General features: G+C 35.2%; 1 protein-coding gene across 5 annotated transcripts in view; it reads left to right on the top strand.

The window, feature by feature from the left end:
- Positions 1-15,000, top strand: part of lhx4 (LIM homeobox 4) — a 45,955-nt gene that overhangs the window by 9,003 nt on the left and 21,952 nt on the right. For 2 of the 5 annotated variants that reach the window (XM_034008774.3, XM_034008766.3), the window contains exon 1: positions 9,360-9,683. The exons of the other annotated variants lie outside the window; for them this stretch is intronic. In XM_034008774.3, the coding sequence (XP_033864665.1) occupies positions 9,605-9,683 (79 nt within the window). In that variant the 5' untranslated portion in view covers positions 9,360-9,604. Of the gene's footprint in view, positions 1-9,359; positions 9,684-15,000 lie in introns of those variants that run through there. 5 annotated transcript variants of the gene reach the window in all.

Here is a 15,000-nt window from a genome sequence, read left to right as displayed (position 1 = left end):
AAGGTGTCTCTAGATCTATGTAACAATCTAGAATGTGATGCTCTCAGTTTGTCCTTAGAGAAACTCATCACAATTGAAGTATGACATATCCTGCTGTCAGGGATGTGCATCCTTACGGGTTTCTAGCAGGCAGTCAAACTCTGGCCCGGGCAACCACTGCTTTTAAACAATGACAATGAGGGTTTTATCCACGTCCTGATCTTTGTGTTTGATTCTTGGGTCTGGACTCTAATCTTCTTACACACTCCAAGCTGTGCCCAAGCCTGCACAGATTGCAACAGAAACCACACTTCTTCAAATCCCACCATGTCAACTATGTCAGGTATATTTCCATAGCTCCCATTGCTATGAGTAAATGTGAGACGTTGCACAGTTAAAAAACAGTTCACATGGTTTTCTATCTGCATTGTAGAATCTAAGCCAGCAAACTAAACAATGGGATGCAGCTCTTTTCAACTCAGGAAATACTGTGCAGGGCAGTAGAGCCATTACAAATCCGTAAGGCCAGTGACTGATTCTACAGGCTTTACATGTATTAGATACCATAAAAACCTGAACATGTGCAATGTTCTGAATCATACTGGTGGTACCTCCAAAAGCTCCCTCTGGTCCAGTCACAAGTATATCAGTAGAATGTTGCTAATGAGGAAGCATTTCCAAACCATTCACCCTTTTCTTCGCAATTAGGGTTTCCGGGACAGAATGTTTTACTATCATATTTATTTATTTTTGCTTCTATTGGCTTGGCCTTAATAGTTCAACAAGAAAAGTGGACCAGTGATATGTTGCTATTTTAGTAAGATATATTTCCTGCCATGCTGTAACTACAAAACCAGAGCAATCATGATCATGAAAAAAGCTGAAATCACTGTGACCTACCTCCACATACTAAGTGCAACATACTAGGACGGACAGACAGACAGATTTCTCCATATGCCTCCAGATTCTGATATTCTCAAGCGCTAAAGAATGTCCTCAAAGTTATATTGTAATTGGATAAGTTATTCTCAAGTCCTCTGTTAGGGATTTGAATGTTTTTGGTTTACTATAAACGCTTTTGCTATTTTACTATTAAATTGAAGCAGCCCCTCTCAAATGGTAGCATGAGGGAATCCAGGTGTACAGTTGAATTTGAAAACCCAGCATTTTCATTTCATGGTAGTAAGGTGCACTACCATACCAGTACAGTGTTCCAAATTCATTGTGTTTCCATTGCTGATGACAATGTGTTCTGATAATGATCCATAATGGTTTCTCCAGTATAATACCAAGTATTAACTTTCAGAGAGCAATATTACAGTGGCACCAATCGTAGTCAGAAGTTCTTTTTTTGTTTAATAACCCATATTTTTATTACAGTCCAGTTGTTTAAAACAATAAGTCCCCTCTCTTCAACTCTGTAGCCTCGATCTGCATGAAGTAGTGCTACTACACCTCTTGAGTTCTTGCTGCAGTAATTACCAATACATCACAGAAACTAGCCTTAATTGACACTCATTCGTTTAATGGAAAGTGTCCTTTAATTCTGATTTAGGTATGCCATCTAAACTGCAAGAATCATTTTAATTATTTTTTTGTTTCTCCAAGGCATGTTTAAAATGTATTTAATTATGTGTTTTATTTACCTTTTTCAATATATTGTTTTGCTTATAACTTTGCCTTAAGGGATGCTTTGTTAATCAATCATATTGATCCAATAACTAAGTATAACCCTGGCTTTGACATTTCACTGCCTTCTAAATCATAGCATAGACAAACGGCCAGATCTATAGAAATTATCTGCGTATAATTCTGCATACTTATGGATCACTTCATCTCACCGATTAGATTGCTTTGTGTATTCTAGGCAGGGTCACCAATAGCAGCCATGCGAGTAGCAGACCTAGGAAAAGATGTTAATGAACTCTAGCTTTGAAATATATATCTAATGAATTAGCACACACGGGTCCAATGGTGATGTAACAGCAATATGTCTCATGACTCGGTGTAGCCCAAGTTTGACCTGGTGGTTAGAGGGGAACATGTGCAAGATATTCAGACTCTACACAGCATGTGCCCTGGACATTACTACACATCAAGAAGTACCCACCAGGTCAAATAGTAATAAGGTAGCATTGGTCACTTTTGAGAAAAAAAGATATCAACTCTCAAAGACTCACTCCAATATTATGGTCAGTTTTAAACACATTTAATAGAAGAGAGAGAGAGAGAGAGAGAGAACTTTTTTAGGGTTCATTTTGGAAAAACAAATCAATTAGCTCGTATTCTCAACTATTTTTTAAATAGACATTTTTAAATTATTATTATTATTGTGCTCTGCTCTACTTTAATTTGATTTGATTAATTATTTCTCATAGATTCTTTTTTTTTTTTATTTAAGCGTTAGTGCCCATCAATGATGGCTCTACATGTGATAGTTGACCTTGACGGGAGTCATCGAGAGGGCACTATCTCTATTAGAAAATTATTTTACTATTGTTTTCTTTAAAAAAAATATATATATCTTAAAACCTAAATTTACCTTGAACTTGTACTGATTTGTCGGGTACCTTTCCACTGAGTAAAGATGTTCTAAGAAAATAGAATGTTTCTAAAAAAACAAGGATGACATACATATAAAGAGAAAAACGATGCATTTTTACTTAGTAAATCGATTTAAATGTTTTATTAACTTGTTTAAACCCCTATTTATAATCTGGACATTGCCTAAGGAATGAACGGAGCAATTACTGGACAGTCCGTGTACGATGGAGTGTGAACTACCAATACAATCTGTCATTAAATACCACTCTAAAATGCCTCCTAACTCACCATGTTTCTACCTTCAGCCAAAGCCTTTCTCTGTTGAATCTACATATGAATGGAGCAATATTACTGAACTGTCCGCGTCTCACTTTGTTGTTGTTGAAAGATGCCGTGTTTGTGCTCCAGTCGAGCTGACAGTCTGTGATTGGCTCTCGGCAGTTGCAGGTACAGTATTGGCTGCTTTCGTCAATGCAAAGTATTAATTGGCTGGTTTTGGTGGCTAATGAAATAAATTTGGACCAATTGTGTCTTTGTTTAGTATTTACTGTCCAATAGTAAACTACGTTTAAAAATACAGCAAGTCAAAAAGAAAAAGCCAGCACTTGCGCTCATTGATTTTAAATTTGATTCACATTCCAGCAGGCATCTACTGCTAGAACTGGAAGCTGACGGTACTGAATCAATTTAGAATCTGAAACTGGGGGGCACTGAACCTAAACTGGATATATATATATATATATATATATATATATATATATATATATATATCTATATATATATATATATATATATGTATATAGTAACAATCCAGACAATTGGTTTGTTCCCGGACTTGTTGTCTGTTCAGTTTGTCTTGTCTGTCTTTTATATGTTACATGTATTGTAAGGGGAACGGGTCACACCGTTACTTAGCATGGGAAGGAGTAGTGAGTGAATGAATGGGGAGAATGTGTGTTGTTGTTTTCGGGGGGCAGTCCAGTGCTGAACAATGAGAAACTGTGGGTGTGACTGAGAGAGCGTGTGAGCTGTGACTAGACAGAATATGCAGTGAAAGTGCTGAGACTAAAATGTAGGGTTATTATTTTGGTGCCGTGAATTCCGGTCACTGACAGGATTTCTCTGTAGTTTCAAATAAAACAAACATTTTGAGAATTCAACACCGTCTCCCTGAATACTACTGCCAAAACATGAAAACGTTACAATATATTAAATGAATGGATCAAGACTATTATGATAGTTTCCAAAATCAGGGTGTCTGCATTATAAGCTACACTGGACCCATGTCCTGAGTTCGATTCCCATGCAGGGTTTATATTGCAAACTTAAAAAAATATATATTTTATTTATGTGTAACAGACACATTTTTAATGTGGAAAAAATGTAGCTGATATAAATTACACTTTCATTGAACATTTTGCAGACATAACTTTAAAGTGCATATATATATATATATATATATATACACATATAATAGACAGGATTTGAACCCTAACTAGTCATACTTTCACTCCAACTACATAATAACCACTGTGATACACAGATTCACATCTCGGGCATCCTTGGCCAGCACCAAGCACATAGGCACAACTGTAAAAGTGGTCGGGGTCAAGGGAGCCCCAACTGTTTCTTCTAACTTAGCTTGTGTTTTTCTGGCACAATATAAGCGGATTGAACTTGCATCAAAAACAAACTAAATTAGAAGAAACAATTGAGACAACCTTGGCCCCCATCGGTTTTACAGTTGTGTCTATTTGCTTTGTGCTGGGCAAGGTTGCCCCAATGGTTTCTTGAAACTTGGCTTGTGTTTTTGATATCGCCACTTTAAATGACTGGGCACTTTTGATAACTTGCCGTTTTTTCACACTTCCAATGTGTTTTCATTTCAGATAGAAACTGTCACAGTCAACACCGTCTGTCTAAAGAAGTCAGCATAAGGCTACCAGATTTCCAGTTTAGGATTTCAATTTAATGACTCCGCGAAGCAGACGAATGGCTTGCTTGCACAGCAAGGCGGCCACTTCCTTCTGAAGTACTGAGGCCTGGAGAGGGTCTGTCATGAAAGTATTCATGATACCTCAAAAGGGAGGAGGTCCCAAGCGGAACTGAAGCGCATAACCGTTTTGCACAGTGGCGAGCACCCAGGTGTCCGAGGTGCAAGCGCGGCAGTACTGCAGCTGTTGTGCTGAAAATTGGGTCTGGGGCCGCCAGCATTCAGGGGCCCTGCTTGGGCTGCTGAGGTTGCGGCGGGGCAGTTTGGGGTGACTGTCTAGGGCGTTGGCCCTGGAAAAGGCAGGGAGTCTACTCGACAGCGGGGATGCGGCAAGGCCTAGCCCCGTGGAGGAACTGTGTACTCACACAGGACAGACAGATAACAAAGAGCGGCCTAGCACGCAAGTGAGGAGGCCTCTGAAGGACAGAAAGGTGAAAGGCTATTTCTTTTCAAAGTCGTTGATTCCGGGAAAGCAGCAAGCCAGCTTTCAGCACGAATGTAAGGGAAATACAATTGACTCGATTTGACTCGAGAAGCTCTTTTCTATCAACATGCTCAGCTCAACACAGAGGGCTTCCTTGGGATGACAGTTTTAATCCCTCGGTGGGCGGGACCGAGTGCGTCATCCCAGGAAGGGGCCTATTGGCAGCTCTGGTATAGAGAGCTCAGCGATACCTACCCAATGGGTAGGCATATCCCATACATAATGTTTGTTGGTGGTCGTCTTCGAATTGAAAGGGAACTATAAATGCACCATAGAAGAAAACCTCTCGCTGCCATTTTAATGCCAAATTATTACAGAGTAAATGTATGCAAAACGTTTATTATTATTATTATTATTATTATTATTATTATTATTATTATTATTATTATTATTATTATTATTATTATTGGTAGGCCAGAGACATCCTGTACACTTGGATAGTTTATATCAATACAATAAAAAAAGTAAATGAAACATAGGTACACTTATTATGTTAATAACAAATTTATTAACCAACAAATAATAAAATAATGGTCAGAAAGTTATATCTACTTCATAAGTGTTAAATTAAATAAAAAAAAATACAAAAAATGTGTATTATACATGCGCATTGCATTTCCACTGAGCATTCAACATTACAGTATCAATGTGATACAGAACTGATGACAGGAATCCTTATCTCCCCTCATCGCCCCACCTCACCCTCCTTGGTTTGTATACTGTGTGTTAAAGTATTTGAGATTGATTATATTGCAGAACACAATTAAAAAAGGTTAAATGTTAGCTCTGAACAACTTTCCAAACTAGTAAATAAAAAATGGAAAATAAATAATGTTAACGTTAACACCAACTTATATATATATATCTTCTGTTGTGGACTTGCTTTTACTCAGCTTCCATGGGTGCGTCTCGACCTGAATTTTCTAACTCAATTAGGACTCTAGCAAGCCTATGAAAACCAGTAACAGTATTATAGTATAATAATAATAATAATAATAATAATAATAATAATAATAATAATAATAATAATAATAATAATCTCTGTTTACAATATCGATCATTGTTGCAAAGAATATACAGTTTGTGTTTAAGGTTAACACAACTTTGGTTAAAGGAAAACACAGTTTGATTTCCGTTTACCAAACAATATGTAGTGCTACACTGGATATTAAACACTAATATTGTGTATTCTTTACTTCATCAAACACACACTTTCTTTTAGCATATATCGAGGGTGTGTATTAATAAATCTATGCATTTTAATGACATGTCAAGTTTAATTATAGTACGGTTTTTAAGCATGTTATAGAAGACCATAATGACTCCAAAAGACTTTGTAGTCATGGTTACAATACTGATTAAAAGTTTCACAGATGGACAAACCAATGCAGAAATACTACCATTGGTGGTGTCAGGAAAAGCCAATACTTACAGTTTGGATTAAAAGTTTGTGACTTTTAAAACATGACACATTATAACAGCAAATGTCATAAGAGTGGAGTCATTTAGCATTACATAATTGCACTGTTACCATGGGTTTTAAATGTGGTTCTTTTAAAAGCTGCTCATATTGACATAGCCTATAAAAATGAATCTGGATTGTGGTCACTTGGTCAAAAGAGTTGGTTGATTGCAGTTTTTAGCTTGTATGGACTAAGTCCCAATGTTAGCCTAAATGTACATTTTCAGAGAGAAATACAATCATTATAGCGGTATAAAACTGCAAGAAACCATGCAGAATCATTTAAAGGCAATGGCATTGTTCCTCTTAGAAAGGGCCTTTGTTTTGTGGAATGCAATGAGCTACAGGACTATATTCCCCACTCTATTCCAATTAATATTTACACAATATAAAATGATTATCAAAATCCAGTAAAATAAATGAAAGATGGATGCATTGCGAAGCATTGCTTTACCCCCCCCCCCCCCCTTCATTCTCCAACATGCTGCACTGGGAAATCCATAAAAAAAAAATAACAATCACAATTATCCACAGAGATTAGGATTTTGTTTAATTTAATTTTTATTTGTAAGTCAATTACAGGTAATACATTAATGAAGCAATGTTAATCTAAATAATGGATAAGCAAATATCAAAAGTTTTACGTAGCATATGTTTGACGTTTTATAATCCCAAACCGTTTTACGAGTGAATGCAATTTCACAGGTAAAGTTGTAAATGTAACATTTTGCAGTACCGCCCACCCCCAGCACCACAAACCAGCACAAGAGTATTATTATTATTATTATTATTATTATTATTATTATTATTATTATTATTATTATTAATAATAATAATAATAAATATAGAATTACTAAAATAAATTTAAATTCAATGACTTTGACGTTGAAAAATACTTGAACCTAAACGTCTGTCAAATTTATTTTAGTATTTATAAATTCAGCACTATTGTTTAATAGGCTAGAGTTAGTTATTTTAATAGTTATGGATGAAAATATAGCGCTATTAAAAGCAACGTAAATTCAGTGACACTTTAACATTGAGTAACTCTTCTACATTGAATGTAAGCTTGTTTTAGTATTTCTAAATTCAAACTATTGTGCGTTTATAGTTATGGATGATAAGATATATGTGTTAAATCTACTTGTTACATATATATCTTTAAACGCTCAACCATATGATTTACAGTTCTAAAAATAAACGTATTAAATTTAATCTGAATAAAATGTAAGAGGAAAAACTCTGGAGCCTGCATTAAAAAAGACAGATCTTCCTAAAGGGATTGTCTTGTGATGTGCGAGCGCGGGATGCTGTGCTACAGTACAGTACAGTAGGGCTCAGGCGCTGTTCTGTGTGCAAGGCACAGCTTGCTCGGGTCTTTGAAGAGAATTGGATGCGATCACTGAGTTCATTTAGCTTGAACCGCTTACCCTCCGGAGGGAGTTTTATCTGAGACCAGTCACTAAACTAACTGATTGAAATTAACAATGTCAGGGGAGAAAAGACAGGGAACTGCTAACCGATTCAGTGGCGATGCGCAAGAAAACAGAACATCCACGTATAGACGTAACCAATACAACTTAGTATATAAAATATGACTGGGGAGATAGTGAAATCTGAAAGATCAATATAAAACGGATAGCTCCTCATCGTTTGTCATGCAATCAAATGGCATACAGTTCATTCGGAATAATTACGCTTTTAGCATTCACATTTTTTAGAAATTGTTTTGACATATTTGTTTTTGTTGTAATTTCTGTGAAATGCATCCAGACCTATGATCATTTAACATTGTACTGCTGCAAGTTGGCCTATATCAGAAGACTGTAGTCCCAGTGCTGAAGATGCTAGTGTCCCGACAGCTAAAACGATCTTAGGGTCTGTAAACATACCGGGCTGTCAAACGTTATGCTTTCAGAGGAATAGGCAAGTGAACTAAATGACGCTCATCTAAACTATGGATTCGTGTTATAAACATATACACCAAGGAATTGTATTCTAGTGTTAACTTGAACAGGGTTTGACACTGCCTGCGACTTTAATCAAACTAAGCTAGAAACAGCAACAATTAATTAAGATAGTCGTGTGAAATTGAGAATGATTTTATTTACAAACAAATAAATATGCTTTTTTTTTTTTTTACCAGAGATCTTTTAAAATGACTACATTATTTATTTTTTTATGAATCACACAGAAACACCGTTGTGTGGTATAGCTATTATGGTGCTGTAGGCGCAATACTTGAAATATTAACATAGCTACAATGTTGTGCGATCCTACAGCGCAAATGTGGAGTTACATTACTAGAAAGAAACCTGTTAACACAATTAGTTAAGATTTCAACCAGATGTCTGTGGTTTACTTTGTGTTATTATTCACTCATAACTGGAAATGCATACTGGACCACAACAATAAATCAGGTTGGTTTACTTATACCCTTGAGTGTAGGCCTGCACTAAAAATGATTTGCTCGACCTATAATTAGACAAAAAACTAAACAAACAATGAAACGAACAAACAAACAAAAAACCCTCTGTATCATTGTAGCCTATTGTTTCTCTAGTACAGTAGGCTACTGCAACTAGGTATTGACTTCAGAAGGGTGACATTCTGTGATGACATGATGTTTAATTACATAATATTATTTTTTCTAAACTACTGTTGTAACGTACAACTCGGGCTCAACTGAATAGACAGTTTGTCGATGGCTGGCTTATTCACTGTATATATCGAAGGGAACCGGAGAGGTGGAGCCTAAAGGTGTTGTCGCGTCCCCTCCGGACTCACCTGTCTCCTAATAGGGGAACACGTCTACCCCATTGTGGGAGCCCTGCTTTCCGATTGGCCTGCGGGCGGGGCCTGTGGCCGCAATGATGTCACGGCCGCCCCTGCAGTGTGGTTGAATCAATCTGCCTCCGTGGTCCTGGGCTAAAGAGCGCAGCAACAAACCTGTTTAGAACAGCCTCCCCCTGGATAAAACAAGCCCAGGATTGCGGGGACGGGATCGTATCCGAAACAGGGCAACAGGACCCTCGCATCGCTTTTTTTGAATATATATTTAAGAGAAAAAAATCCTGCAACGATTTTCTTTTTTTAAATTAGAATACCTATTTGTTTATTTTCTATTATTTTTGCCTCTAAAATGATGCAAATTGCTGGCGCGCTGTCTACAGAGAGCCCTGCGAAGGGTCTTCCAGAGGTGCTTGGAGTGCCAATGCAACGTAAGGATTTTTCTTCCTTATATTGATTAATTCATAAAGAAACTGGCAGACTTACAGTCCAAATGCTGCAGTGTCCACCATGGGAAACATGTAGCTTTTAATAAAGCTGCGCAAGTAAGGAGGACGAGTATCTCTCTCTCTCTCTCTCTCTCTGTGTGTGTGTGTGTGTGTGTGTGTGTGTGTGTCTTGTACCCAGGTTTATATGGTATATTACTTATACACATATTCTTTAGCTTGTATTGGATTTTGAATAAGTGCTGTTCTTGAATGTCATTTTGTCTGTACTTTCTATTCTTTTTGCGCTTGTCTTGTAGAAGCCGAAGCTACCATTCATACCGGGTCTAGTATCATTAAAATCGGAACTGTGCTTCGGCTGGAGCGGACATGGTTATGAGTTCCGGATCCATAGGTGTCTGTGACTCACTTGTTCTGTTGTGTAGTTGGCTTCCTGTCTGTCCTGCTGGACATTTTCAGCAGACACCGTGAGGATTAGGGAATTATTTGTATTCCCTAATCCTGCCCTTTTTTTGTGGTAACATTCTGTAAAAACTGAGATTTTTCCAATGTCTCAGCGGCGAATATATAAGTTAATGTTTTTATTTTCGTTTTACTTACTTAACTTAAACTACTGTGGCTAACCTCAATTAAACGCATAGAATGGCGTCCTGTAAGGAGATTGTGTTTTTAAATGAATGCGTTTAAGACAACACAATTGTTTTCTTGGTTGCATTAAACACAGTTTGTGTATTTACCTTATTACACACACTGGGCACGATTCATTATGGTTTTTGCGCCATTCCTTTTCTGTGAGACGAACAAAGCTACGAAACTAATATCAAACAACTCAGGCACACTTCTGTCCTCATAAGTCACAATAAATAAATACATAAAATAAACTTGCTACTCATTTTGTAACGGTAACATTTGCAAACTTTTACAAAGAGGGTGAAAATTTGATCAAACTGCACTGTTCAATTTAATGAACTTCTACAGTAGAAACCAAACGCAATTATATTGCACAGTGCATTGTTTGCACGCAGGTGAACATACGTATATTGTTGTCTTTGGTGTTTCATTAAAGAGCAAACTGTGATGAGAAGCTGGAAGAGACCAATGAAACAACACAAATAAAATGCAATTTCTAAAGAACAATAGTGAAACGTCCCCACTTTTATTTCACTGTAGGCCTATTACAACCATTTTGTTTGTCATAAAACCATATTTAATCATTTAAAAGTATATTTACTTTAATAAAAGTACTTTTATCAATGATTTAATCAATCAAGTTTGGTATATGATGTTATTATGTTGTAGCAGTAAAACGTACTAATAGTATTTGTTTTTATATGGTAATAATAATGTATTTCTTTATGAAAATAATGTACAATTGTAGCAAGATGGTTATACAATTGTCATGCCCTTTATAAATATCATAAACTGTGAATTATACGCTTTTTAGGAATGTGTTCAGTTGCCATATCGACTTCTTATCAAAGAAGTGGTAAAGTACCGTAGTGACCTTTGAAAAGTAGTGTACAGTGCGTGTGCACACTGTTAACCAAAGGAGTAAGAATGAAACATACATAATATGCAACACATTTTTAAACACACTTTAGTACTGATTTACTTTACACTGTTTTGTAAAATGTATTTTGGCTTCGTGTTTCTTCATATACAGTGTTAAAATATGTTGGTTAAATTCTAAACATGGTTTGACAGAGTTAAGCTTTGGTTTAGACGTTTAATAATGCTTACCATTTGCAGGTGACGAACTGTGCCTCTCTACAGATTTTTTAAAAAAAAGAGTCTTATTAAGATCCTCCCTTAATTTGGTTGTGTGCATGTTCTGCTAAATGATATTATTAATTCATCATGGATATATAAGGTGTGATAGTAGACACCAGGTGAGTCTTTTAATCTGAATGTGTTGATAAATTTAATTAGAAGAAAGACAATTGATTGATCTATTAGGAATTATATTTGTGAAAAAAATCAATACGTAAAATATACAAAAACAAAATCTATTATTAGCTAAAGTTTTGCAGCTTTAACCAAATGTGGTCTTAGGCTGTGTTTGTACACATTGTTATTGTCTTGCATAACTATGTTTTCATTTGTGACACAAAAATACGTTTAATACCCTAAACATAATAAAACCCTTTATGCTCTAAACACGATAATATAAGTTTTTGTCAAAAGAAAATATTGTAAATGTATGAGAAATTAATTAATTATTATTAATGCGTGTGCTTTAAAATTGCAACAACAACAACAACAACAACGACAACTACATTTAAGACATTGAAAAAGACGCCTAGTCCATCCAATGAATCTGAGTTTCTTCCATGTGTCCTTAATTCAGTTCTATTGAGTGTTCAATGATGATGGGTTCTTTAAAATGGCCATGAGACTTTTACAAGCCGGTATGTAAAATACGGTATAGCTTAAAAAGGATTTGAACTATCCAACAAATGTACGTTATTATAGAATATTAATAAAGAAATTCAGTTTCAGCAAAGTATATCATTTTGTTTGAAACTCTCTTTCTATATTTCTGATTGAGTTTTCAAATGCAGGATTTTTATTTATAATTTTATTTAAGGAAAGCATTGTATTTATTATAGTTATAATTATGTTTTTTCCTGTAAATTAAGCAAAACAATGATTACCAAGTAAACTCATCAGTATATTTTTATTTAAAGTATATTTAAAGTAATAATAATAATAATAATAATAATAATAATAATAATAATAATAATAATAATAATAATAATAATACAATTAAGGACATATATTTTAACTCGTCATTGATTATTAAATGCTAATTTGATTTACATAAATACAACGCAATCAGTGGCATGCACAGCTTATACGTCATGGTTCATAACCATTTAGCCCTTACTTCTGTGCCTTTCAAATACGTAGCTCCGGATTATGCTTTTTTATGTTCTAGCTGCCAAAAAACAACTGGTGGCAATGACTTAAAACGTTTCTTACGATATATGAATATTGTTATAAGTGTTATAGACCAATTTATTCTAAATAGTAACTAAAGTAGCATTTTAAATTGAGTTTAATTGTTTTTGTTTGATATTTACAGGTGCATTTTATTTGTATTTCCCCACGACCGTATTTTGGCTGTCAATTTGGCATTCAGTTTAATAAATCAGACGGCATTTGCAATTGTTGTGTAGTCTTTACTGTATCAGCGGCCATTTCCAATGTGTTCCAACTTTCAGACCGAGCTAGCTTCAACCAGAATCCCCGCTTTTCAAACCTCTTACAGTAGTAAAGCTTTTTATTTTGATGGGCCAGTTTTAAACAGAGACTTCATGATTTGCTAATTATAGACCCTATTGAAAATGTCATAAACTGAGATTTTAGGAATGTACTGGTCGTGGTTGTGACAGAGCGAGAGATCGGCGATGCTGGTATTCAGGGACACCTTGTAAATAAGATGCAGATCTCAATAGGCTCTACAAATCAGAACTGAATTGAATGAAATTGTGCTCGGAAAATAAGGGGAGGGGCTATATGTTCTGTTGGAGTCTGTTGAAATCTGCTGAGGTTTCGCGTGTGTGTTATGTCCTTATTTTATTTTCTAGTATCGCTCCATAAACCCTTTCTATAGAAAACTAAGACCTCATTTTTTGTATCCTCTAAAAAAAGTGTCTTAACATTTACAGAATTTTATTAGGTTGAGGACAACACAATAGATGTTCATTGCAGCATACACTGATGTTTGGGTGTATGTTGTGTATTTGTATGTGTTTAGTTATTATTTTAAAAAAATATACCAAAAGCCGTATTACTGATATTACTCTTGTATACATTTTTTGGTTAATATTTTTGATGAATTACATTTTTTTTAACACACATTTATATAGAGGTCTAACGTTGCCCAGTTTCTAATATTTATCCTATTAAATCAACAACGTACTGTATATATTGTAAACCCCACGTAAGACTTTTTTTTATTAGGCAATCATCATGACGTCATCTTTTTTGAATGGAACAAAGTGAAATATTGCAGGGTATATTTGATCAATTTAACGGTTTACATTAGTGATTTAATGCAGACATTAAATCGAATAGCTTACTAAATGTAATTCAAATATCAACAGCAAACATTTGTAAGAATAATTATAGTGGAAACAAAAATTAAAAACGCATATACAAGTGCTTCCCGTAGCATTGCCAGAAGAAATCTAGTTAACTAGCGCCACTTGCTATATGTAGCCAGTGAGAGTAATCTAATTGTTCTATTATAATATGCAATTTAATAATACCGCTCCGCACTCCAAAGAGTTCGCTGTTATTGTCTTAAATGTGCTGAAATATAATGTATTCAGTCATCGAATGATATTGTGTGGATTTTGTTATTTCAAATATATGTCGACCCGTTGCTAATTGAAGACATGCACTGCCGTTTATTTGATGTCATATTTCGGATACCATAACTGCTGTCGTTCCCAATATTTATCAATCGCTCTTCTGCTGTGTAGTCCAGTGACTTGCTGTCCTTTATATATATATATATATATATATATATATATATATATATATATATATATATATATATATATATATATATATATATATATATATGTATTTATAAAACGGGCTTTATGCAAAGCCGCTGCTTTTCTTTTGACTTTTCTTTTTGCAAAGGTTAAACAGGTAGTTCATTGTGCACAGACCCTATGCACGAACAGGTGGTGAGTTTCCACCGCCTTACCGTTTTATGTCTCGCTTAATACTAACCCTGCAACATTTGCCAGTAATTACAGAGTAATTAATGAGGCAATTACCTGTACTGGCTCTGATACACAGTAATAACTGCTGGCACTGAGTAATATGAAGGTAGGGTTCAGATGAAAGCATGCGAAATTCCTTGATAATAATGAATATCGTATGCAATGTAACTGACCCGTTGAGCGTTACCTGTTACAGGTCCAGCTTCAGCTGTTTTTGCTTTTGCATTATTCTCCCTCTTGTCCCTTTTCCGGGTATTTCTTGCTCAACTGTAGTCGTGACACCCTTGAAACTTGCCTTATAAACAGCTAAACGGATTATTCTACTGTTCATTTAATTAGCGCATTGTGTTCTCTCCGGTAGAAACAATGATTTCCAGTGTTTTTTTCTTTTCACTTTCTCTGATATGCCTAAATTGTAGATCATGGTGTATTTCATTTATCTTCTTCAGTATTAGTCAAATGTATATTTTTAGGAACTATAACGTATGTTTAGCTTAATTGTAAACATTTTATACAATTGAGTAATAAAACTCTGGATATTAAAATGTAGTGTCTTTCAG

The sequence above is a fragment of the Acipenser ruthenus genome, chromosome 10 (genome assembly GCF_902713425.1).
Source record: "Acipenser ruthenus chromosome 10, fAciRut3.2 maternal haplotype, whole genome shotgun sequence".
Lineage (NCBI taxonomy): Eukaryota > Metazoa > Chordata > Actinopteri > Acipenseriformes > Acipenseridae > Acipenser > Acipenser ruthenus.
The sequence above is the reverse complement of the archived record's forward strand: the minus strand, read 5'-3'. Positions and strand labels throughout refer to the sequence as shown.